The 26,855-nt window shown below is 44.0% G+C and overlaps 1 protein-coding gene across 1 annotated transcript; it reads left to right on the forward strand.

Annotated features, from left to right (window-relative positions):
* Nucleotides 1-360: 360 nt before the first annotated feature.
* Nucleotides 361-26,073, forward strand: PCK2 (phosphoenolpyruvate carboxykinase 2, mitochondrial). Its single transcript, XM_040416910.1, has 10 exons — nt 361-617; nt 10,995-11,249; nt 21,095-21,279; nt 21,466-21,669; nt 21,763-21,950; nt 22,078-22,240; nt 23,694-23,912; nt 23,992-24,129; nt 24,837-24,932; nt 25,263-26,073. Exons 1-10 carry the CDS (start codon nt 589-591, stop codon nt 25,715-25,717), a joined length of 1,932 nt encoding a protein of 643 aa, XP_040272844.1. The 5' UTR covers nt 361-588; the 3' UTR covers nt 25,718-26,073.
* Nucleotides 26,074-26,855: the final 782 nt, after the last annotated feature.

The following is a 26,855-nucleotide window of genomic DNA, read 5'->3' on the forward strand; positions in this document are numbered from 1 at the left end:
CAGGGGGTCCTCTACAATAGGACAGGAGGTCTCCCGCTAATGATCTCCTCAGAGATCCCACAGAATCTCCCCTGACACATGTGAAGCCATCATGGCCGCAGGGCTGAGACTACGTGACGGAATGAGAACATGTGGAGGAGACAGCTACTTAAGAGCAGGGCATTGTTACATCAGCTGGGTGAGGGGAGGGGTGTTAGCTCTGGGGGAAGACTTTGGAGGGACGTGACTGTTGGGATGGGATCCTCCAAATGTGTCAGGGGGTGGGGAAAGCGCGGGGCTGGAGGCTTGCCGCCCAGCAGCCAATGGCCGGGGCACCGGCTATTCTAGGACATTGTGGCCGGGTGGAGGAGGGGTGGCCGGGTGACACGATGCCACGGGTGTGTGCGCTGGAAATCTCATACAGGATGTAACTGACAAACAAGACCTTTAGTCCAGTTTGGCCACCCCAAACCGGTCTGCGTGTAGTCCTGCCTCCTGCTGGTGTGCCTGCCTCCGGTCCCTCCCTGGACGGTGTATCCCCTCACCTCCCCCTACTCCTCATCCTGCAGGATCTCTCCGCCCGGCTGCTGTCTGCCTCCTGCCGCTGACATGCCATCCTTCTCCGTGCGTGTTGTGGGGTGAGTAGGCAACCGGACGTTCACTTACTTTCTGTCTAGTGATGCCAGCTGTACCACCATTTAGTGTGATCAGGGCAAGCTCTTACTGTGAAGGCCATAGAAGTATGACATAAATACACATGTGTGATATTGATGTAGTAGGTGCTTACCTGGGCACATACTCCTGCATTATCATATCATCAGGACGGGATCAATCATATATAATGAGGACAGGTTCAGTAATATATGATGGTACAGGATCAGGACAGGTTCAGTAATATATGATGGGTACAGGATCAGGACAGGTTCAGTAATATATGATGGTACAGGATCAGGACAGGTTCAGTAATATATGATGGTACAGGATCAGGACAGGTTCAGTAATATATGATGGTACAGGATCAGGACAGGTTCAGTAATATATGATGGTACAGGATCAGGACAGGTTCAGTAATATATGATGGTACAGGATCAGGACAGGTTCAGTAATATATGATGGTACAGGATCAGGACAGGTTCAGTAATATATGATGGGTACAGGATCTGGACAGGTTCAGTAATATATGATGGTACAGGATCAGGACAGGTTCAGTAATATATGATGGTACAGGATCAGGACAGGTTCAGTAATATATGATGGTACAGGATCAGGACAGGTTCAGTAATATATGATGGTACAGGATCAGGACAGGTTCAGTAATATATGATGGTACAGGATCAGGACAGGTTCAGTAATATATGATGGGTACATTATCAGGACAGGTTCAGTAATATATGATGGGTACATTATCAGGACAGGTTCAGTAATATATGATGGGTACATTATCAGGACAGGTTCAGTAATATATGATGGGTACAGGATCAGGACAGGTTCAGTAATATGTGATGGTACAGGATCAGGACAGGTTCAGTAATATATGATGGTACAGGATCAGGACAGGTTCAGTAATATGTAAAGAAGAGGACCGGCACTCGCAAATGGAATTTTCACTGCTGTGGTTTATTCAGTCACTCTTAAAGACATAGTGACGCGTTTCAGCACATAGAAAGTGCTTTCATCAGACCATCATGGTCTGATGAAAGCACTTTCTATGTGCTGAAACGCGTCACTATGTCTTTAAGAGTGACTGAATAAACCACAGCAGTGAAAATTCCATTTGCGAGTGCCGGTCCTCTTCTTTACATTGTTTGCTGGGACGCCGACCTTTTGACACGTGCACCGCAGCCATCACAAGGCAGTGCCGACCCTTATCTTCAATATTAAAGGTTCAGTAATATATGATGGGTACATTATCAGGACAGGTTCAGTAATATATGATGGTACAGGATCAGGACAGGTTCAGTAATATATGATGGTACAGGATCAGCACAGGTTCAGTAATATATGATGGTACAGGATCAGGACAGGTTCAGTAATATATGATGGTACAGGATCAGGACAGGTTCAGTAATATATGATGGTACAGGATCAGGACAGGTTCAGTAATATATGATGGTACAGGATCAGGACAGGTTCAGTAATATGTGATGGTACAGGATCAGGACAGGTTCAGTAATATATGATGGTACAGGATCAGGACAGGTTCAGTAATATATGATGGTACAGGATCAGGACAGGTTCAGTAATATGTGATGGTACAGGATCAGGACAGGTTCAGTAATATATGATGGTACAGGATCAGGACAGGTTCAGTAATATGTGATGGTACAGGATCAGGACAGGTTCAGTAATATATGATGGTACAGGATCAGGACAGGTTCAGTAATATATGATGGGTACATGATCAGGACAGGTTCAGTAATATATGATGGTACAGGATCAGGACAGGTTCAGTAATATATGATGGTACAGGATCAGGACAGGTTCAGTAATATATGATGGTACAGGATCAGGACAGGTTCAGTAATATATGATGGTACAGGATCAGGACAGGTTCAGTAATATATGATGGTACAGGATCAGGACAGGTTCAGTAATATGTGATGGTACAGGATCAGGACAGGTTCAGTAATATATGATGGTACAGGATCAGGACAGGTTCAGTAATATATGATGGTACAGGATCAGGACAGGTTCAGTAATATATGATGGTACAGGATCAGGACAGGTTCAGTAATATATGATGGTACAGGATCAGGACAGGTTCAGTAATATGTGATGGTACAGGATCAGGACAGGTTCAGTAATATATGATGGTACAGGATCAGGACAGGTTCAGTAATATATGATGGAACAGGATCAGGACAGGTTCAGTAATATATGATGGTACAGGATCAGGAGAGGTTCAGTAATATATGATGGTACAGGATCAGGACAGGTTCAGTAATATATGATGGGTACATGATCAGGACAGGTTCAGTAATATATGATGGGTACATGATCAGGACAGGTTCAGTAATATATGATGGTACAGGATCAGGACAGGTTCAGTAATATATGATGGTACAGGATCAGGACAGGTTCAGTAATATATGATGGGTACATGATCAGGGACAGGTTCAGTAATATATGATGGTACAGGATCAGGACAGGTTCAGTAATATATGATGGTACAGGATCAGGACAGGTTCAGTAATATATGATGGTACAGGATCAGGACAGGTTCAGTAATATATGATGGTACAGGATCAGGACAGGTTCAGTAATATATGATGGTACAGGATCAGGACAGGTTCAGTAATATATGATGGGTACATGATCAGGACAGGTTCAGTAATATATGATGGTACAGGATCAGGACAGGTTCAGTAATATATGATGGTACAGGATCAGGACAGGTTCAGTAATATATGATGGTACAGGATCAGGACAGGTTCAGTAATATATGATGGTACAGGATCAGGACAGGTTCAGTAATATATGATGGTACAGGATCAGGACAGGTTCAGTAATATATGATGGTACAGGATCAGGACAGGTTCAGTAATATATGATGGGTACATTATCAGGACAGGTTCAGTAATATATGATGGTACAGGATCAGGACAGGTTCAGTAATATATGATGGTACAGGATCAGCACAGGTTCAGTAATATATGATGGTACAGGATCAGGACAGGTTCAGTAATATATGATGGTACAGGATCAGGACAGGTTCAGTAATATATGATGGTACAGGATCAGGACAGGTTCAGTAATATATGATGGTACAGGATCAGGACAGGTTCAGTAATATATGATGGTACAGGATCAGGACAGGTTCAGTAATATATGATGGTACAGGATCAGGACAGGTTCAGTATTATATGATGGTACAGGATCAGGACAGGTTCAGTAATATGTGATGGTACAGGATCAGGACAGGTTCAGTAATATATGATGGTACAGGATCAGGACAGGTTCAGTAATATATGATGGTACAGGATCAGGACAGTTTCAGTAATATATGATGGTACAGGATCAGGACAGTTTCAGTAATATATGATGGTACAGGATCAGGACAGGTTCAGTAATATATGATGGTACAGGATCAGGACAGGTTCAGTAATATATGATGGAACAGGATCAGGACAGGTTCAGTATTATATGATGGTACAGGGTCAGGACAGGTTCAGTAATACGTGATGGTACAGGATCAGGACAGGTTCAGTAATATATGATGGTACAGGATCAGGACAGGTTCAGTAATACGTGATGGTCACATGATGACAGGCTCAATAATGTATGATAGGTACATGATCACTAATATTTGGTGGTCAATTATTTAGGAATAATGAGAATTTGCAGTGAAGTTTGTGCAGATTTTACCCACAGACTTTTGTGCAGTTTTCCCTGCGTCTCTGCATCAAATCCGCACCAAAATCCACATGTGATATACGTATTTTGATGCGGATTTGCGCTAGTTCTCACCCTTTGCATAGCAAAGGGTTAAATCTACATTGAAAATGTGCACAAATAGTTGTCATGTGTGTGATTTCAAAATCGCACTGAAAATTTCTGTACAGCGTACATGAGATTCTGAAGATCTCATCTACTTAGCTGGTGCTGTACTGCGCTGCAGAAATCTGCATGTAATGCGCAGCGTGTGTATGTCGTCTTATATCTTCAGTACTCAGACTAGTGGCTTAAATAGGTATGTCGAGACACATTAAATAGCGGACTCACCTGCCAGCAGTCCCACCGGTGCTCCTTTCCCAGCCGCTTCCGATCCCTGTGGAACCAGGAAGCAGCTGGCTCCTGTGACTGCTGCAGCCAATCTCAGGCCTTGGTGGTCACATTGATTTGAACATTATATCACAGCTGTGAGGTACCATTCAAGCCGATGTGACCGCTGAGGCCTGTTAATGGTTGCAGCGGTCACGAGACCCAGCCACTTCATGGTCCAGTGGGGATCAAAAGTGGTAATGAACAGAGCAGCAGCCGGACCTGGCGAGTCTGCTTTTTTATGTTCACGAACACACGTCCAGATAGTCGGGATGGGCGAACTTCTGTTTTACAAGTTCGGGTTTTCTTAAAATTCCGATATGGTTTCTGTTACCATGGGCCATGACGGAATGCATAACGAAATGCCTATGAGGCCTTCCGTCATAATAGAAGTCTATGGGCCACATAATGGATCCATCTGGTTTCCGTTATGCACAAGTCCTCTCCTGCATAACGAAAACCAGACGGATGCGTTATGCGTCCCATAGACGTCTTCTATTATGACGGAATGCAAAATGGAATGTCTCTTCTAGGCGTTCTGTTATGCATTCCGTCATAGAATTCCGTTATGGCCCATGGTAACGGAATCCATATCGGAATTGTAATAAAACCCGAACTCGTAAAACAGAAGTTCGCTCATCCCTAGTTATCAGCCAGAAAGCTTAACGCTTCCTTGAATAGTTTTCTTTGCTTTTGTTTAGTCTAAAAAATGCATCCTTTTTATGTTAAATGTGGTTTTATGGTGTATTTTGAGACATTTTTGTTGCATTTTAGTGCCTTTTTTTATCCTACAGATAGCATAAACCCGTGGGGTAATGTATCAAATGTGTTGCGCTAGAAAAGTGAAGTGCTTTTGCCTGTTTTGTCAGTGGAGTGGGCATTTGCAACACATTTATGATGTTTTTGCGCCATTTCTGATGTGGTTTGTGCCAGGCCGACTGTTTACTTTTACTAAGGGACGACCAGATGTTTTGTAGGCAAAGCTTTTTTAACCAGAAGTAACGCTAAAAGTAATGCGTTATTCCATTCCCCTGGTGGAGTACAAACTGACAGCACCTTTACAATAGATTTGATTCCACTGAAAAACCCGTAGGTATTTTGTGCGACAAATTTAACAAATGGCGTGCAACGTTTTGTCAATTTGCTGCAAAAAACAAGTGCAAACCATGACAGACACTCCTAAAAAATGAGAGCAGAATGTTGCATCTTAGCACATGGGTGCGGGTTTTAGTGTGCAGTTTTTTGTTCGTTTCCGCACCAAAACGGTGCGGATTTGATGCAGTTTTGTCACAGATGTGACCCTTCTGTTGAAAAATGTCCGCACCAATAATCGCACAAACAATTGGCATACTGCAGATTTCAAAATGCTCCCTTATGCTCTCAGGTTTATGTGGCACCAAAGATGGGACATGTCCCATTTCTGGCCACAACATGAAGATCGCAGACCCACTGAGGTGGAACGGTCCGCACCGCAATGCTGGGTGTGCTCAGCTGGTGTCCTGTTTGCAAAACAGACACAATTGTGTGAATGTACCCTTAGGCTACATGCACACTACCGCTCCGTTTTTTTGCGATCCGCAGAACGGCACGGACAGCCTTTAATGTAACTGCCTATTCTTGTCCGCAAAGCGCGGACAAGAATAGGACATGTTATATTTTTTTTTTGCGGGGCCACGGAACGGAGCAACGGAGTGCTGTCCGCATCTTATGCGGCCCCATTGAAGTGAATGGGTCCGCATCCGAGCCGCCAAAACTGCGGCTCGGATGCGGACCAAAACAACGGCCGTGTGCATGAGGCCTTAGGTTCAGATTACACAGGGATTCTCGTGTGGAAGAAAATGCAGCGTAATACAATACCACCAGAGTGAATCTCACGTACACTGCTTTCTCCTGTGCGGAAATTGACCAGCTTTTAAATCTGGAGCATCTCAATTATTTGTGCGATTTTAAATTTTTTTAATTAATTTTTTTGTGTGCAGATTTCACCCTTTTCAATGCATTTCGCATGAAATCTGCGCCTAAAACCCGCAACAGACATGCAGTTTTTGATGCAGAAAAAACCTTCAGATTTTCTTTTTGAATCTGTGCAGGTAGCCTAGGCCAGGGATGGGCAAACTCGGCCCTCCAGCTGTTGTAAAACTACAAATCCCATCATTTCCAGTCTGCCTACAGCTATCAGCCTACAGAAGGGCATGTAGTTCTAAAACAGCTGGAGGCCCGAGTTTGCCCATCCCTGGCCTAGGCTGTCTAGACCTGGCCTTATCACAGTGGCTCCGGCTGGATGATACATTCAGTGCAGGGACAGACACTTGGATGTACAGGATGTGGTGACTTTATGTTTTTTTTTTGTTTTTGGAGTGTCTGCTTGGTTTGAAGTAATTTTACAAAATGTCACACGAATTAGGCCGGGTTCACATCACCATTTCAATTTCCATTCCTGTGATCCGTCAGAAGAACAAAGAACAAAAAAACAAAAAACTGATCCTGAATTTTAAGCATCCTTTATGCACAGCCATGCACATTTTTCATCCATTTTAGCCATTTCTGTCTGAGATCCGTTATTTTAGACAGACAAAAAAATATAAAATACTTGTGTAGGACTTTTTTTTTTTCCATCTAAAATAATGGATCTTAGACTTTCCTTCATTGGGTGAGTTCACATCACCGTTTAGCTTTCCATTCTTCTGATCCCTCAGAAGAAGAAGAAAGAGAGAGACAGGGGGGAAAAAATGGATCATGTTGCATCAGTTATGCATAGGATCCATTTTTTACAGGATCTAGATCCGGTTTTTTTTTAGACGGAAACAAAAGTACCACATGCAGGACCTTTTTTCCCGTCTAACAAAAACGGATCTCAGACAGAAATGGCTCAAATGGATGCAACAGGATCCTGTTTTTTTTTCCTCTCTCTCTTCTTCTAATGGATCAGAAGAACGGAAAGCTATACAGAGCAGTGTAAACCATGAAGGGGACACGGTGCTCACCACCGGACCACCACAGCGCCATCAAACCACAGTGATACAAGATATATATGTTATAGCGAGACTAGGAGAAGCAGTCTGGATGTTTTGGGCCTAATATCATTTCAGGATATACTTGGCTTCCTTAGTAAAGTATCTGGGCCTTCCTGAGTACTGATTTATTAGCAGTATCTTTTCCAGACTGATACGTGGTGCTGTGGTGGGTGAAGGCTGAATACATGTTGATCCGGTGTTTCTGCATATCTTCTCCACGACCTTCGCACTTTGTACGTGGTGTTTATCCAGTGCTGGGGTTAAAGGTGGCAGAGGTGGAGGAATGTAATTGCAGAGTTGAGCAAAACAAGATGCAGACAGAATCTGACTTGGATGACTCAGGATATTTTCCTCAATGACTCGAACCCGAAAGGTGTCAATGTCTACATACAAAGCTTACAGTAGAATAGCGCCACCAGTGGAAACATAACGGGAAAAAGCAGCTTTCCAATAGAAGCAGAGTTTTGTTTCTCCTTATAGACAAGTCCATTTTTTTCTTTCTTTTTCTTTTTCTTTTTTCTTTTTATGAAACACGTGACAGAGGTCAAAAAGAGTAATACATGACTATGAAGAACTATAGCCAATATGCTAACTGGTATGGTACATGTTAGGCCTCCTGCACACGACCGTTGTGTGCACCCGTGGCCGTTGTGCCGTTTTCCGTTTTTTTTCACGGACCCATTGACTTTCAATGGGTCCGTGGAAAAAACGGAAAATGCACCGTTTTGCAGCCGCATCCGAGATCCGTGTTTTCTGGCCGTGAAAAAAATATGACCTGTCCTATTTTTTTCACGGCCAACGGTTTACGAACCCATTCAAGTCAATGGGTCCGTGAAAGAACACGGATGCACACAAGATTGGCATCCGTGTCCGTGATCCGTGGCCGTAGGTTAGTTTTTATACAGACGGATCCGAAGATCCGTCTGCATAAAAGCTTTTTCAAAGCTGAGTTTTCACTTCGTGAAAATTCAGAACCGACAGTATATTCTAACACAGAAGCGTTCCCATGGTGATGGGGACGCTTCTAGTTAGAATACACTACAAACTGTGTACAAGACTGCCCCCTGCTGCCTGGCAGCACCTGATCTCTTACAGGGGGCCGTGATCAGCACAATTAACCCCTTCAGGTGCCGCACCTGAAGGGGTTAATTGTGCTGATCACGGCCCCCTGTAAGAGATCAGGGCTGCCAGGCAGCAGGGGGCAGACCCCCCCCCCCTCCCCAGTTTGAATATCATTGGTGGCCAGTGCGGCGCCCCCCCCCCCTCTATTGTAATAATAAGTTGGTGGCCAGTGCGGCCCCCCCCTCCCTCTATTGTAATAATTCGTTGGTGGCACAGTGTGCGCCCCCCCCCCCCTCCCTCCCTCTATTGTAATAATTCGTTGGTGGCACAGTGTGCGCCCCCCCCCCCCCTCCCTCCCTCTATTGTAATAATTCGTTGGTGGCACAGTGTGCGCCCCCCCCCCCCCCCTCCCTCTATTGTAATAATTCGTTGGTGGCACAGTGTGCGCCGTGAAAGGTGATGGGTGATGGGGACGCTTCAAGTTAAAATATACCATCGGATTGGAGAAAACTCCGATCCTATGGTATAAAAGGGACTCCAGACTTTACATTGAAAGTCAATGGGGACGGATCCGTTTGAAATGGCACCATATTGTGTCAACGTCAAACGGATCCGTCCCCATTGACTTGCATTGTAATTCAGGACGGATCCGTTTGGCTCCGCACGGCCAGGCGGACACCAAATCGACCTTTTTTTCATGTCCGTGGATCCTCCAAAAATCAAGGAAGACCCACGGACGAAAAAACGGTCACGGGAAAACGGGACCCGTTTTTGCGGACCGCCAAAAAATACGTTCGTGTGCAGGAGGCCTTATACAGCTGGAGGGGTTCTCATGATTTTTCTTAGTTAATATTATACTTATGTGGTCAGCTAGTCCTCAACACGTATTTTATTCTAGTATACTATAACGCTGGCCTTTAACTAGGTGTGTTAGATGTTTCAGAGTAGGATTAAAACTAAGGCTACTTTAATGGATCTGCAGATAATACAACTGTCTGCATCCGTTCAGAACCGATCCGTTTGTATTATCTCTAACATTGCCAAAACGGATCCGTCTTGAACACCATTGAAAGTCAATGGAGGGCGGATCCGTTTTCTATTGTGTCAGTGAAAACGGATCCGTCCCCATTGACTTACATTGTGTGCCAGGACGGATCCGTTTGGCTCCACTATATCAAGCGGACAGCAAGATGCTGCAAAGCAGCGTTTTGGTGTCCGCCTCCAAAGCGGAATGGAGACTGATCAGAGGCAAACTGATGGATTCTGAGCGGATCCTTTTCCATTCAGAATGCATTAAGGGCAAAACTGATCTGTTTTGGACCGCTCGTGAGAGCCCTGAACGTATCTCGCAAACGGAAACCAAAACGCCAGTGTGAAAGTAGCCTAAGGGTGGCCATACACATTAAATTAATGCCAGCCAAATTGCTGACCATCTAGTGCAGGGATACCCAACCTGCGGCCCTCCAGCTGTTCCAAAACTACAACTCCCAGTATTCTTCGACAGTCTATAGCTATTATGGCATATTGGGAGTTGTAGTTGTGCAACAAGTTGAGCATCTCTGATCAAGTGCTTATGGTGGTGTCCCAACTTTCAGCAAATAGCACGTCGGTGGAAAGAAATGTTTGGCGTAGTAAATTTCAACATGCTCAGTCCTTTGTCAGAAGTGTCTGCGGCGGATTGGCAGCCACCTACTTTCCTCTCCCTATTGAGAACACATGCACTCAGCCAAGCGTGCATGTGTTCTGAATGGGGAGCTGGGAGAAAGCTGCCGCCATTTCCCCTAAGAACAAAATATTGAGTATGATGAAATCCAATACCCTGATCTTTCTGACGAGGGAGACTTGGGATACATTAGATGGTCAGCGGTATGACCTATATTGATTTATAGTCCTCCTAAGGTTTATATAACCGAAAAAGGCCTAAAATCCACCAGTAGTAACCATGATGGCAATAAAGATTTGATTTGTATGTAATCATCACTAGTTAATAATTGCCTTCAGAACCGGCCAAATGTTGATGGCTACATGCATGGTTGACCAACCAGATACAGGTGGCTATTTTCTGCCCATAAGTTATTACCACCCACATTGTTATAATGTTGGAGAAATATTAAGATTCTTTGTTTATTTCAAATCTGGAAATAGATTTGAGTAATATCGTCCTTAATCTTTACACAGGCCATGTTCCCGGACCATTAAAGCATGGGTGCAATCACAGCAGGTAAGCAGCCGGCAGGCGCATGCCCTGCGGGTCCTGAGTGGGCAAATAGAGCGGCTTCCTCCTGCCGTCCGAGAATTTGTGATAAGAGGAGCCGAACTGTGTGGCCCCTCAAATATCCATATATGTGATGGCACCACCGCGGAAAATGACACCATCCTGACTGTATTACAACAAGAGGGGATGATAAAGAAACTGCACAAGTATCCAAACTGGTGAGTCTAGATTTGTTTCCACTGCTTTCCATTCCCAGTTGTCTCTGTTATTGCACCCACAACCCACCCATTGCCTTTAGTTGTGCTGCCTGTACAGTGGTCCCTCAAGTTCCGATATTAATTGGTTCTAGGGCGACCATTGTATGTTGAAACCATTGTAAGTTGAGTAATTGGTTCCAAAGCCCCAAAATGTCATCCAAGATAAGAGAAAATTAGGATTTAAGAAAAATAAGCAGATAACTAAGACAGATAAAACAAGTCCTTACAGTGTGCTGTTCTCCTCATATTTAATCGTACACTGTATTATTAATTCTTCTTTCACCGTGTTGTTTCTATGTATTGTTCTGTTGCCGCCATCTGCTGGCCAGAATTGTATGCTGCACACCTCTGCTCTTGCTAGTAAAGTTTTTTCTCTGCTGGGCGTGGTTTTAGCTGCCTCAGTCCATGTCACTTCCTTCAGCCATTTTCAGTGCTGCATAGCTGTGTGACTGGATATTCTAATATTTATGGGCTAGTGGAGGCATCCGTTTTTGACGAGCAGTTAGCCGCAGGAAAGACATCAACAGGACAGAATCAATACCACTACTACATTACAGTATTGTATCATCGTTGTCGCTGTATTTGGATCAAATAAACCCACGTTGATTTCATTCCCGTGTCTACGTTTTGGATCCATCTAACCCGAGCATCTGCTGGTCCGGTCTGCTCAACTGCTTGGATACGAAGGTAGGAAGTCACACAGCCATTATCAGTTACAGTCAGGTCCATAAATTTTGGCACATCAACACAATTCTAACATTTTTGGCTCTATACATCACCACAATGGATTTGAAATGAAACGAAGATGTGCTTTAACTGCAGACTGTCAGCTTTAATTTGATGGTATTTACATCCAAATCAGGTGAACGGTGCAGGAATTACAACAGTTTGCATATGTGCCTCCCACTTGTTAAGGAACCAAAAGTAATGGGACAATTGGCTTCTCGGCTGTTCCATAGCCAGGTGTGTGTTATTCCCTCATTATCCCAATTACAATGAGCAGATAAAAGGTCCAGGGTTCATTTCAAGTGTGCTATTTGCATTTGGAATCTGTTGCTGTCAACTCTCAAGATGAGATCCAAAGAGCTGTCACTATAAGTGAAGCAAGCCATCATTAGGCTGAAAAAACAAAACAACCCCATCAGAGAGATAGCAAAAACATTAGACGTGGCCAAAACAATTGTTTGGAACATTCTTAAAAAGAAGGAACGCATCGATGAGCTTAGCAACACCAAAAGACCCGGAAGACCACGGAAAACAAATGTGGTGAATGACCGAATAATTCTTTCCCTGGTGAAGAAAAAACCCTTCACAGCAGTTAGCCAGATCAAGAACACTCTCCAGTAGGTAGGTGTATGTGTGTCAAAGTCAACAATCAAGAGAAGACTCTACCAGAGTGAGTACAGAGGGGTCACCACAAGATGTAAACCATTGGTGAGCCTCAAAAACAGGAAGGCCAGATTAGAGTTTGCCAAACGACATCTAAAAAAGCCTTCACAGTTCTGGAACAACATCCTATGGATGTGGTACGAGATCAACTTGTACCACAGTGATGGGAAGAGAAGAGTATGGAGAAGGAAAGGAACTTCTCATGATCCTAAGCATACCACCTCATCAGTGAAGCATGGTGGTGGTAGTGTCATGGCGTGGGCATGTTTGGCTGCCAATGGAACTGGTTCTCTTGTATTTATTGATGATGTGACTGCTGACATAAGCAGCAGGATGAATTCTGAAGTGTTTCGGGCAATATTATTTGCTCATATTCATCCAAATGCTTCAGAACTCATTGGATGTCGCTTCACAGTGCAGATGGACAATGACCCAAAGCATACTTCAAAAGCAACCAAAGAGTTTTTTAAGGGAAAGAAGTGGAATGTTATGCAATGGCCAAGTCAATCACCTGACCTGAATCCGATTGAGCATGCATTTCACTTGCTGAAGACAAAACTGAAGGGAAAATGCCCCAAGAACAAGCAGGAACTGAAGACAGTTGCAGTAGAGGCCTGGCAGAGCATCACCAGGGATGAAACCCAGCGTCTGGTGATGTCTATGCGTTCCAGACTTCAGGCTGTAATCGACTGCAAAGGATTTGCAACCAAGTATTAAAAAGTGAAAGTTTGATTTATGATTATTATTCTGTCCCATTACTTTTGGTCCCTTAACAAGTGGGAGGCACATATGCAAACTGTTCCCCTGATTTGGATGTAAATGCCCTCAAATTAAAGCTGACAGTCTGCAGTTAAAGCACATCTTGTTCGTTTCATTTCAAATCCATTGTGGTGGTGTATAGAGCCAAAAATGTTACAATTGTGTCGATGTCCCAATATTTATGGACCTGACTGTATATCTTCATTCGCCTTCATGTGGGGACAGAACAGTCAAAAACTGCCTTAAAGTCCATACCCTGGCTACAGATTCCCTCAAAGTCCAGTACCACACTCAGGAATCTCCCTTGCAACAATCCCACTTGCAGCAAATCTGCCCGGCTACAGTGCATGTCCGACAAGCCTAAGGGGAAGCACTGCGCATCTGCAAGATCTATACTCTCGACTGGAAGTCCTCCAGAACTCGCCAGGCCATTTTCTACATTCTATATTAACCTTTGCTCGCAGAATAGAAGAACTGTTTATGCAGGCGGGGTCTCCCTCAAACCATACCCTTTATAGAGACTTGCTGCATATCTCCTTACATTGCCGTGGTAACCCCAAAACCCCGCAATTCACTCAAAACACCTTAGGAATTTTGTCAAGGTGCCCTATCGGAGCCGTGCTGTGATTTTCAGCCCCCAATTCAAAAGTTCATTCTCTTAAAGAGACAGCGCACCTTAAGTCAAAATGGACGAAAAGTACTTTGCACAGTTCCCCAGTGATGAAATAAAGCAAATGCAACCTGATAATGATCATTATGAACAGCAGGAAGCAGAACCCACACTTCCAGCAGACCAAGTCGTGCGACCAATACGCTCTCTAAAACCGAAGATAAAGGTAATTGAAAACTATCACACCATGAAAGATGAGCTATGTGATAACCTGGAAGAGCGATAGGAATGAATACTAAGTAGAACTAAGCAAGGCAGAATCTATACACTGACAAAGCGATGCCATGGTGCTGGATGTAAAAGATAAAGCGGAACTCTGTATCTCTCATTTGCAAGAAACTAGATCACACAGATCAAATTCATCTAAACATTCCTCTCGGTCATACAGATCCTCGTGCTCAAGAAGCTCATCCCTGAGTGACAGCGCCACCCACAGCACCCAAGCTACCTAATAACCATCACCCGGATGTGCTCTCTCAAGGACAGTTTTTACAGCAAGATAGCTATCAGGTGTTTTCTGGCCTACCTCCACAGCTCAAGCAGAAGTCATCAGAATCTATAGAGGCTAAACCAAAGCTCAACCCTGCAGCAACATCATTCTGCCCTTTCACGCCAGGCAGCCCATACACCCCAGGATCATCACAGGTTGTCATAGCAACAAGCAGTGAGAAATCAGATATGTCTGAGTTTGCCAGGTTTATGTTGAGCAGAGAGCTAATCAACACCAGTCTCTCAAAATTTGATGACCGTGCGGAGAGCTACAGAGCTTGGAAGGCGACCTTCAAAGCCGCCATTGCCAACCTCAACCTAACCGCAGAGCAGGAGCTTGACCTCTTGATCAAAAGGCTGGGCCAAGACTCCACAAATCGTATCACGAGCCTCAGAACTGTCTACGTGGGACAAGCAGAAGGAGGTCTCGCTGCCGCTTGGCAGAGACTCGAACATACCTTCTGCAGCGCAGAAGCAATAGAGAAGGCCCTATTCAAGAGACTGCAGAACGTCCCAAAGATCAATCTTAAGGATGTCCATAATATTCAGGATTTAAGTGATCTGCTCATGGAACTGGAGCTTGCCAAAAGAGACCCTCGTCTCTTTGGGCTGTGCTACCTGGATACAGATCATGGAGTGAACCCAATCATCGTGAAGCTACTATACAGTCTGCGAGAAAAGTGGACGGCAACAGTTTCAAGGATCAAAAGAGCACGACATCACCTTTCCCCCATTTATTCATTTTTGTAGGTTCATTGATGAACAGTCCGAGATGAGGAACGACTCCAGCCTCAACTTCCTGGAGTTCAACACTACAGCTTCAGCGACATCATCATCAAGGTATGAAAGGGTCATGCATAAACACAGAGACTATAAGAGCAGCTTGAGTTTGAGAAAGACTCACCTGCAGTACCCACGGGTAAACAGTACACTACCTCATCAGGAGACAAGTTTGAGGAGTGTCATAGTAATAGACATGCACCCAATCCCACTCGCCAGAGATTCACCAACTGCCTTCGCAACCAGTCCTGCTCCAAGTCATGGCGGGGAGCCCCTGGATCACGCAATCACAGCCACCGCTGTTTCCTGCTCATGCTTGGACGTATGTGGGGAGGGCCAGAGTGAGAAGTGTTGTACCCGAATATGCATAATCAAGGTCTACCCAGAGGGACTACCAGAAAAGGCAGTGACAATCTAAGGGTACACAAGGTGCGTCAACAGTGTAATGGTCCCGACTATGCGCCATACGCCAAGAGACTGGACTTGGGATGGGTAGTCATAGGAAATGTATGGTTGGATCAACCAGGAATCGGCTCTTTCAAAACGTAAGTGCGTGGAGATGGACGCACAACTTGCATTAAGCCATGTCCTCATCACTATGAGGTGAAAGAAGTCTCAAGACTTCATACAACCACCTGACGTTCTTTCTCCCCTCTTTGCCGACAACTTGGGGAGATCAGTCTTTCACACAACCAAGGACGACGATAAAGCCTTGTCAGTAGAGGACAGAGAATTTGTCAAGATAATAGACAGTGAGTTCTTTAAAGACAAAACCAATCACTGGGTTTCTCCATTACCCTTCCAAGCTACCAGGGTAAGACTCCCAGACAAACGGGAACAAGCTCTGTCTAGATTTAACTCTCTTCAGCGTACCATGAACAGCAAGCCTGAAATGAGAGAACACATCGTCGCCTTTATGGATAAAATATTCCGTAACAACCATGCAGAACCAGCTGCATCCTTAAAGGGGTTGTCCGAGTTATGAAAAAAAATAATATAGCACTGAAAATGATATAAATAACTGAGCTAAGCAAGTTTTATGCAAAAAAAATATATATATATTTCCTAATTTCCCTGGTTCTTTTCTGGCCCTTTGTTTACATGCAATAAAAACAACCTCTGCCCCTCCCCCTGCTCTGCTAAGGGAGTGGCTACAAGTGCTGCCCTGAGTGACATGTCTGCCTGCCGGGAGACCCAGCAGCATGTTGTATGTGTAGGACTACAAGTCCCAGCTGTATAATAACACTGCTAAGGGAGTGGATACAAGAGCTGCCCTGAGTGACATGTCTGCCTGCTGGGAGACTCAGCAGCATGTTGTATGTGTAGGACTACAAGTCCCAGCTGTATAATGACACTGCTAAGGGGATGAATACAAGAGCTGCCCTGAGTGCTGGGAGACTCTGCAACATGTTGTATGTGTAGGACTACAAGTCCCACCTGTATAATGACTGCTAATACACACAGGATCTTCCCCCTACCTTCTTGTGCAATGCTCTCTCTAGTATGTCAGCTCCTGTGTCCAGAATTGTCTCCTCACTGCCTGCAGAGCTGTGCAGCTGAAGGGGTTAAGAATCCTAGCAGAGAGTAGCTCATTTACAGGCTTGTAAACGACCTTTATCAGAGCAGGGAGAGAAGCTGACATCACAGGTCATGTGACCCTCAGTGAAATCTGAGAAACCAGCCACTGGAGATAAAGTGAGTTAATTGGAAAGCTGTTACATTTGCTTAGTTAGGAACATAGAACAAAAAAATAACTCGGATAACCCTTTTAAGGAAGAACGACGAGTGCTGGTACTTGCCTTCATTCGGAGTGTATCATCCATAGAAACCTAATCAAATTAGGGTTGTTTTTGACTCAAGCGCCAAACATCAAGGTGTATCTCTTAATGATGTTCTTCTCACCAGTCCTAATCTGACGAATAACCTAGTAGGAGTCATGATGAGGTTCAGGAAAGAGCTCGTTGCCATCACTGCTGACATTGAACAGATGTTCCACTGTTTTGTAGTCAGAGAGGACCAATGGAATTTCCTCAGGTTTCTGTTGTACAAGGACAATGGCACCAACGCAGAGATGGTGGGTTATCGAATGAGGGTACATGTATTTGGAAACAGCCCTTCACCTGCCATAGCGACTTACGGCCTTTGGAGAACTGCGTTAGAAGGAGAATACGAATGCGGTACAGACGCCAGAGACTTTGTGGAAAAAGACCTTTACGTAGATGATGGACTCAAATCACTATCAACTGAAGAAACAGCTATCGATCTGCTCAAAAGGACTCAAAGTATGTTGTACCAAGCTAAACTTAGACTACACAAAATTGCTTCAAACAGCCTGGCCATAATGAGAGCCTTCAAATCAGGTGATCATGCACATAGAATCATCGACATTAACCGGGGATTGGACAGTCCACCTGTGCAGAGGAGCTTGGGCCTCAGATGGGATCTCTCGGCTGACTACTTTGGCTTGTCTGCACAACTTATTTGAAAACTATTCACAAAACATGGTGTCCTATCAGTGGTGAACAGCCTATTTGATCCGCTGGGATTTGTAGCGCCCATCACCATACAAGGTAAATCCCTACTGAGACAGCTTTCTGAAACCATCAAGGATTGGGATACCCCACTTCCCTCCGATAAAGAACAAAAATGGGAAGCCTGGAAGCAACCTTTGTGTGCCTTGGATGGGATCCATATCCCGAGATGCCATATTAAAACCTCACTTACCTCTAGCGTAAAGAAGGAACTCCACGTGTTCTCGGACGCCTCCACAGAGGCCATAGCAGCGGTTGCCTATCTGAAGGTCACAGAACCCAACAATCAAAATCACGTTGGATTCGTCTTTGGTAAGGCTAAGTTAGCCCCCAAGCCGGATCCTACTATTCCCAGACTTGAACTCTGTGGGACTGTGTTGGGAGTGGAGATTGCAGACTTCATAAAACAAGAACTGGGTGTCAACATAGCTAAAGTTCAGTATTACACGGACAGTAAGATCGTTTTAGGTTACATCCACAATCAGACAAAACAATTTTATGTGTAAGTCAGTAACCACATAGAGAGAATCAGGAGGTCCTCCAAACCTGAACAATGGCACTATGTACCATCCGAACTTAATCCAGAAGATCACTCCACTAGCCCTATGTCTATAGGTTCCTTTACTAACTCTACTTGACTTACATGTCCGGAGTTTGTGCTAGGACATGCGGACAAATGTGTACAGGAAGTTTTCAGCATCCAGGATCCGGATAATGATCCAGAAATCCCCGCTGAAGTTAGTGCATTAATCACTGGAACAAAGCAAACCTCCAACCTCGGTTGTCAGCGCTTTGAACGTTTCTCCAGTTGGATGAAACTCGTCAGAACTATTAGTGCACATTGCGAGATGTTATCACAATACTCACGAAGATAAAGATTGTCATGGTTGGCAGGTCTGCCAAAAACCCTTCTCTGCTGAGGACATCTCTCATAGTGAATCCCTCATAATAAGTCACGTCTAGCAGGGAGAATTTAACGTAGAATGGAAGTGCTTGTACAACAAACAGCAGATCCCAATAAAAAGCCCCCTTGCCAACTTAAATCCAGTTATTGACAGTTTTGGCTTGCTCAGAGTTGGTGGTCGTTTGAATCAAGCCCACCTAGGAGTTGCAGAACAAAATCCTCTCGTCATTCCGGGCAAACATTATATCACCGTCTTGCTGACACTACCACAAAAAGGCTGAACACCAGGGCGGGCAAATCACTGAGGGCAAGTTACGGTCTGCAGGCCTTTGGATTATAGGTATGAAAAAACGTGTGGCCCAAGTACTGCATGACTTAAAACAACTACACCAACAAATGGTTGACTTGCCTGCGGATAGACTATGTACAGAGCCGCCTTTCACCTCCATTGGCCTAGACTTCTTTGGGCCATGCTCGCGGCGGTCACGCAAACAGTAAGCGTTGGGCTGTACTATTTACTTGCATTAGTGTGCGAGCCATTTACATAAAGGTGATAGAATCCATGGACACATCCAGCCTTATTAATGCCTTAAGACGGTTCTTTGCAATCAGAGGACCCGCAAAACAGTTGAGGTCTGACCGTGGAAGCAATTTCATCAGAGCCTGTAGAGAACTGAACATCGACACCAAGCCCATTCAAGATCAGTTGGCAGAACAGGGTTGCACCTGGATTTTCAATCCTCCTCATAGTTTCCACATGGGGGGCTCCTGGGAGAGAATGATCGGGATCTCACGCAACATCTTGAATTCTATGTTGATGGATGTAAACTCTTCAAGACTCACACATGAGACTCTAGTCACCCTTCTCGCTGAAGTTTCGGTCATAAATAATCAATTCAATACCCCTTATGCCAGTGTCTATGGATCCTGAAACACCAGCCTTACTGACTCCGGCTATTCTACTTACCCAAAAAACTGAGAATACGCTAATGCCTAGTGGAGAATTTACTCATGCGAATATCTACAAAAAACACTGGAAACGTGTACAATACCTAGCGGATTACTTCTGGAACAGGTGGCGAAAGGAGTATCTCAATATTCTTAAAGGAAGAAGAAAATGGCAACACCACAAACCAAACTTGAAAGAAGGAGACCTCGTGTTGATGAAGGAGCAACAAACCGAACGGATTGACTGGCCTATGGGACTAATTACAAAGGTTTTTTCTAGTAAGGATGGCAAGGTCCGGAAGGTGGAGCTGAATATCTTCAGAAAGGGTGAGCTTGAAACGTTTGCAAGGCCAATTAACAAACTCATTTTGATACTACTCATCGAGAACGTCCCTGCAAGGTGAACAGGACTGAACTTCAACTTCGTGGATCTTCTCCACTCCAAGTCGGAAAACTACTATCTTGTTATGTTTTATTGCATTCTAACATGTTCTTTGTTACAGGTTTGTTCTATATTTTATGGACACTAGTCATAGTGAAATCCCCAATGGGAATTTTAGACAGTGTGCTGTTCTCCTCATATTTAATCGTACACTGTATTATTAATTCTTCTTTCACCATGTTGTTTCTATGTATTGTTCTGTTGCTGCCATCTGCTGGCCAGAATTGTATGCTGCACACCTCTGCTCTTGCTGGTAAAGTTTTTTCTCTGCTGGGCGTGGTTTTAGCTGCCTCAGTCCATATCACTTCCTGCATTTTCAGTGCTGCATAGCTGTGTGACTGGATATTCTAACATTTTTGGGCTAGTTAAGGCATCAGCTTTTGACGAGCAGTTAGCTGCAGGAAAGACATCAACAGGACAGAATCAATACCACTACTACATTACAGTATTGTATCATCGTTGTCGCTGTATTTGGATCAAATAAACCCACGTTGATTTCATTCCTGTGTCTACGTTTTGGATCCATCTAACCCGAGCATCTGCCGGTCCGGTCTGCTCCACTGCTTGGATACGAAGGTAGGAAGTCACACAGCCATTATCAGTTATATCTTCATTTGCCTTCATGTGGAGACAGAACAGTCAGGAATACCTGCTAACTAATCCAGCTATTTTACCAGACAAGTGGCCTTGATTGGTTGGATCTGAGTCTCAAGCATTGCATGTTGAGTCTAGTTTCAAATTACGATGGGTCAGAAAAGACCACTGTATGTTGAAAATATTGTATCCTAAGGCCATTGTATCTTGAGGGATCACTGTATAGTGTATTGCTTGTTTTCCCTCTTTGTGCCCCCTGGCCATCTCTGATGCATCTTCTTTATCTTATCTGTCCTCCAGCTGGTTGGCTAGAACTGACCCAAAGGATGTGGCTCGAGTTGAGAGTAAGACGGTTATAGTAACTGCAAACAAGAGGGACACTGTTCCCATTCCTGCAGAAGGAGCTAAGGGTCAACTGGGTAACTGGATGTCCCCAGGAGATTTTGAAAGAGCCAAGAATGATCGCTTTCCTGGTTGTATGAAAGGTTTGTAAAATTCTGTGAACCCTATACTTTTTTTACATCTAGTTTTTGTTTTGTTTCCAATCTGAAACACCCGTTTCCTTTGCCAACAAGGCTTCTTCACCTCGCAGAATACATACAGTTTGTGTGAATATAACTATAAGTAGTTATGTCAATGGATCTTAATTTGGCTTTGTTCTCTTTTCCTAGGTCGTACGATGTATGTATTGCCATTCAGTATGGGTCCGGTTGGCTCTCCTCTGTCTAAATATGGGGTTCAGCTAACAGACTCCCCATATGTAGTTGCCAGCATGCGTATCATGACTCGTATGGGTACACCAGTCTTGGATGCTCTGGGAGATGGTGACTTTGTGAAATGTCTACACTCCGTAGGGCAACCACTTCCACTAAAGGGTAAGAATGTTCTCATGGTATTAATTATTTCACTCTGCAGATGCAGTATACGGGTCAAATGACTAAACAGATCTCTTTATGTCTTCTGTACAGCCCCCCTGGTGAATTCATGGCCCTGCAACCCTGAAAAGACACTCATTGCCCATGTTCCTGATAACCGTGAGATTGTCTCTTTTGGCAGTGGATACGGAGGAAACTCTCTCTTGGGAAAAAAATGCTTTGCTCTGCGCATAGCCTCCCGAATTGCCAAGGATGAGGGCTGGTTGGCTGAGCATATGCTGGTGAGAGAGGAGCGAACGGCCCCTTGTACACTCTCTCCTGCACTAGACCTTCTTTCTTCTGTTTCCTGAGACATCTTTACCTGCTGTTTGTACATTCTCTTGTTATGGGGTTTCTTTCCCATATTAGATTTTGGGTATCACAAACCCTGCTGGACGTAAGAGGTACATCGCTGCTGCCTTCCCAAGTGCCTGTGGAAAAACAAATCTTGCAATGATGCGGCCATCGCTGCCTGGCTGGAAAGTACAGTGTGTGGGAGATGACATTGCCTGGATGAAATTTGATAGTGAAGGTTTGTAACACATTAGGATTTGACAATGAAGTGAAGTTAAAGTATCACAAGCAGTGAATGTTGGAGGTTTTACCACTAACTTTGCAGCAACAAAGCATTTAACATTTAAGAATCACAATATTCTGGCAGTGCAGGTTATTCAATCCCAACTTAGTTGCATTTATACATTTTGAACCCTTATATTATGGGCATCTGTGTCATGTGATCTAAGTCTGACTACCAGTCCAGATCTTGCTTTCGCTCTCCTGTGTAGAGCGCATGTAAGTCTCTCATGCATGGCTGACTTTTTGTGAACTACAAGAGTACTGTAAAAAACGTACCTGTCCGAGCTCCAGCAACGCGATCCTCAGCCTTGAGCCATGGCCCCTGGTAACGCGGCATCAACCCTATCAACAGGATGGCAGTGCTCTGTTTTTCCCTGCAGCATACATGTGCTGGGGGAGATAAGCAGTGGGCTGATTGCTCAGATGCTCTATTACTGTGTGCTAGTGTTTCTGACTAATAGAGCCCCAGTGATGGACCTATCAGGTCCTGATCCAAGGAACTCGGCACTTTAAAACCCTTCCTGGCCATGCACCAGTGCCGGTGATGGTCTCTGACTCACTAGCTGTGTTCCTGGCTCATTGTTCCTGTGCTTATTGGATTACTTGTCTTCTGACCATTCTCTGCCTCTTGTTTGGTACTGCGTTGTCTGTCTGGTTCTGATCTTGGCTTGTCTACCGACCACTCTCTGTCTCTCGTTTTGTACTGCATAACTTGTCTGGTTCTGATCGATTTATGTCCGATTCTAGTATTATGTCTGTCTTGTTGTTTGTCCATCTCTGCACTTAAATAGCGCAGGGACCGTCGACCAGTTGCAGCCTAGCTATCTAGGGCTTGTACTGCAAGTAGGTAGGGAAAGCTGTCAGGGTTCTAACCTTAGGCCTCACTGCCCTTGTCTGTCCTTTCCTACAGTCGTAACAATTACATCATGTATCAAATTCTGCCCTCATTATTCTGTATGTCAACTCATGACTTATGCCCAGGGCATAATTGGAAATGTAAGTGGCAGTAGGGAAACCCATACTTAGCAACTGTCCTGATTTTTGTGGGACAGCCCCACCAGCTGCACCACAGAGAGAAGAGGTTTATGCAAACCCCACCCAAAAGCACCAGTTTGAGGAGTTCCTAGTGGAACAGGGCTTCCAATTTGTCCAGTTTTGTCTATGTAAATAATGGTAAGTATGGAGGAGACAGAATGAAGAGGGCAGTCTGCTCATAAGATGAAACAGGTATACACAAGGCAAACTTGAGCCTTTACATTATTCTTTAATAATAGCCTGTGCTGCACTATATAGGCAGAAAATGCTGAAGTGCTTCTAGTAGATCTGCACCATAATTATAGCATTATGTACCAAAGACTGTGAAGTTATAATCTCCCCTCTGATATTAACACCTTTTCTTTACTTTATAGGACGTCTTCGGGCTATTAACCCAGAAAATGGCTTCTTTGGTGTGGCTCCTGGCACCTCTGTAAAAACAAATCCCAATGCCCTGCATACGGTGGAGAAGAACACTATTTTCACCAATGTAGGAGAGACTAGTGATGGAGGCGTGTACTGGGAAGGATTGGATCAAGATCTTCCACCTGGGGTGACTGTCACATCCTGGCTAGGAAAACCCTGGCAGAAAGGTGAAATAAGTGCACTCATTTTTCTAATTCTATTGCTTTTTGAATCTTCTAGTTTGTGTAAAACAATTTTTCTCTACAGGAGATAAGGAGCCCTCCGCACACCCAAATTCACGTTTCTGTGCTCCTGCTGCTCAGTGTCCTATTATGGATGAGGCTTGGGAGTCACCAGAGGGTGTTCCAATAGATGCTATTATCTTTGGTGGTAGAAGACCTGAGGGTAAGGGATAGTCTATATTTCCATTACTTGACTGTCTCCTTTATTTACGTCAGAATCCCGTAAATATTGGGGAACAGCTTATAAACACACATAATAGCAGAAAATGATCTATGCGTATCATTCGTATGTCTGGTGCCAGTCACACTTTATGATTCACCATTGCATATTTCTCTGAGGTCTAACTAGCAGCCTGTGATTTTGTGTTTGGCTATCAATATTCTATGCAAAACTATTCCCTTTCTAAAGAAAATGGTCACACTCAGGGGCAGACACCCCATTGGTGCAACCTGTGCAGATGCATAGGAGACCTTTTTGGCAAGGGGGACCCATATCACAATAAAGGTTTTCTTGGTTTAAAGTTATTGATGGATTCTATTTCATCCGATGAAGGATGATGAGCCACGCACTTGATAAATTAGGGGAACCTTTAGTATAGTACAATAAAAAAAAGGGCACCAAGGTTCCCTTGGGTCAAAATTATTGATGGATTCTGATCCATAAGATGGAGAGTCCTAGAAAGGAGTAAAGAGCCATATGATGAGCTGTTAAACAGTAATGAGCCCACACACTGTTCTTTCACAGGGGGTCCTCTAATGTCGATGCTTGCTCCTAGTCACACTTGTGTGTATAAGCTGGATGCATGGAGGAGATTTATAATAAAGATACTAGTACAAGATCAAGCTAAACACAATAATTTATTTTTCTAGGTGTGCCTTTGGTCTATGAAAGCTTCAACTGGAACCATGGGGTGTTTGTTGGAGCTGCTATGAGATCTGAAGCTACCGCAGCTGCAGAGCACAAAGGTAAGTGAAGTTCATTGTACTTGTGCAGAGGATCCTATGGTAGGTCCAGTCTTGGAAGCCATAGTGGGCCTCACAGATCCAGGAGAAAAAAAATCCCATTTGGAGCTATCGCTTGCCACTAGGGTATATTTATTTTATTCAAAACCTGTTAGACTTTATTGATGATATGGGGATTGGGCCCCAAAAATAATTTCCTCTGGTGGGCCCAAGGAACCCCAGTCTGACACTGTACTTGTGTACTAATTCATCACACCTCTCTGTTGTTTTAATTTTTTATTATATAAATTATATGTATTTATATTTATTATTGTTCACTTATGTATCCCTTAGGCAAAATTATCATGCATGATCCTTTTGCAATGAGGCCTTTCTTCGGTTATAACTTTGGCCATTACCTTTCTCACTGGCTGAGCCTGCAAAACAGGCCTGGACTACGTCTTCCCAAAATATTCCATGTCAACTGGTTCCGAAAAGATGACAAAGGGCAGTTCTTATGGCCAGGCTTTGGGGAGAATTCCAGGGTACTAGACTGGATCTTCCGTAGGACTGAAGGAGAGGAGAGTGCTCGACAGACACCTATCGGCTATCTTCCTGCTGAGGGGGCATTGAATCTAGAAGGCTTAGGTGGAGTTGACACAAACCAACTATTTTCTCTCCCCAAAGGATTTTGGGAAAAAGAAGTGCAAGAGGTAGGGAAATACCTGACAGAGCAAGTGACTGATGACTTGCCTTCACAAATTATGCAGGAGCTTAATGGCCTGGAGAGCAGGGTAAAACAAATGTAAAGAGATACTACAGGGAACTGAACTGAAAAGCAATAAAAAGGGAGAGGTACACTACTCGAGATCTATGGAGAATAAGTGCCTTATGTCACACTCAGGAAACCATGTGGAGCACCATAACTATGATGCATATAACGAACTAGAAACATGGCCAAAGCGTGAGAATATAAAAATATTTTGCATATATTAAGTCAAGACATCCAGCCTATACAGCAAAGAAAAACATAGATGAGTTACGGTTCGATCCACCCCAATCTGCCAAGTTCCATTGGAGGTGACCTCAGGAATTCTTTGTGTTTTATTTTTTTAAAACTGTCCATCTTTGTTTTTTTATGCAAGTAAAATAGTTTTTTCTTATCTTTGTCATGGTCTTCATTTATCCTGCTTCATCGCCTAAAGAGTTTATATTTCACACTATGTGCTGCTATATTTTATATATACTGTATATATCCAATTGTAGATGATCAGCTCAGTATTTTCTTTTCTTTTTTTTTAACTTTAAACTTGCTTTTCTGGTAATTTTTCAGAATTAACACACGTGTGTGTACATGAAGAAAAAGACTATCTAAATGTTATTATCTCACTTGCATCTGGCATTTAAGCATTTCCCCTCTGAAATCTGTCTGTACTTCTAATTTAGTTTTTCTGAGCTAGTAGGTGGAGACTAGCTGGGATCATGTCTGCCAATACGCAGGACATGGAGAAACTGCTTTCTAACTCTCTGGAGCACAACCTTAGGACCAGCAGCACTAATGGAGGACATTACACAAGAGAACTAAGCATGTTTAGATGTAAATACAGCAATGAAGTTAGACAGTAAGGGCTCATTCAGGTGACCGTATCTGTTTTGGGATTTGCAAAACAGATACAGGCCATGTGTATTCCGCATTTTGCGGAACGGGCAGCCCTATGATAAAAATGCCTATTGTCTGCAATTGCGGACAGGAATAGGACATGTTCTATCTTTTTTGCAGGGCCACGGAAAGGAAGTGCGGATGCGGACATCACATAGTGTTCTGTCCGCATCTTTTGGCTGCAGTTGCCACGGTGAGGTGCAGATCCTCAAAGTCCATAGCCATAAATGAGCTTTATCTATACTAACACACACAGTCCCATGTTTCCACAATGGAGGGATGCAAGC

This window comes from Bufo bufo, chromosome 2 (genome assembly GCF_905171765.1).
Source record: "Bufo bufo chromosome 2, aBufBuf1.1, whole genome shotgun sequence".
NCBI lineage: Eukaryota > Metazoa > Chordata > Amphibia > Anura > Bufonidae > Bufo > Bufo bufo.

What these genes read in the sequence shown, in the direction of transcription:
- PCK2 (XM_040416910.1), top strand. Translation starts at nt 589, where the DNA reads ATGCCATCCTTCTCCGTGCGTGTTGTGGG. An exon ending in CTGCACAAGTATCCAAACTG is followed by an intron (nt 11,250 to 21,094) that starts GTGAGTCTAGAT and finishes TCTGTCCTCCAG; the next exon opens with CTGGTTGGCTAGAACTGACC. An exon ending in GGTTGGCTGAGCATATGCTG is followed by an intron (nt 21,951 to 22,077) that starts GTGAGAGAGGAG and finishes TTCCCATATTAG; the next exon opens with ATTTTGGGTATCACAAACCC.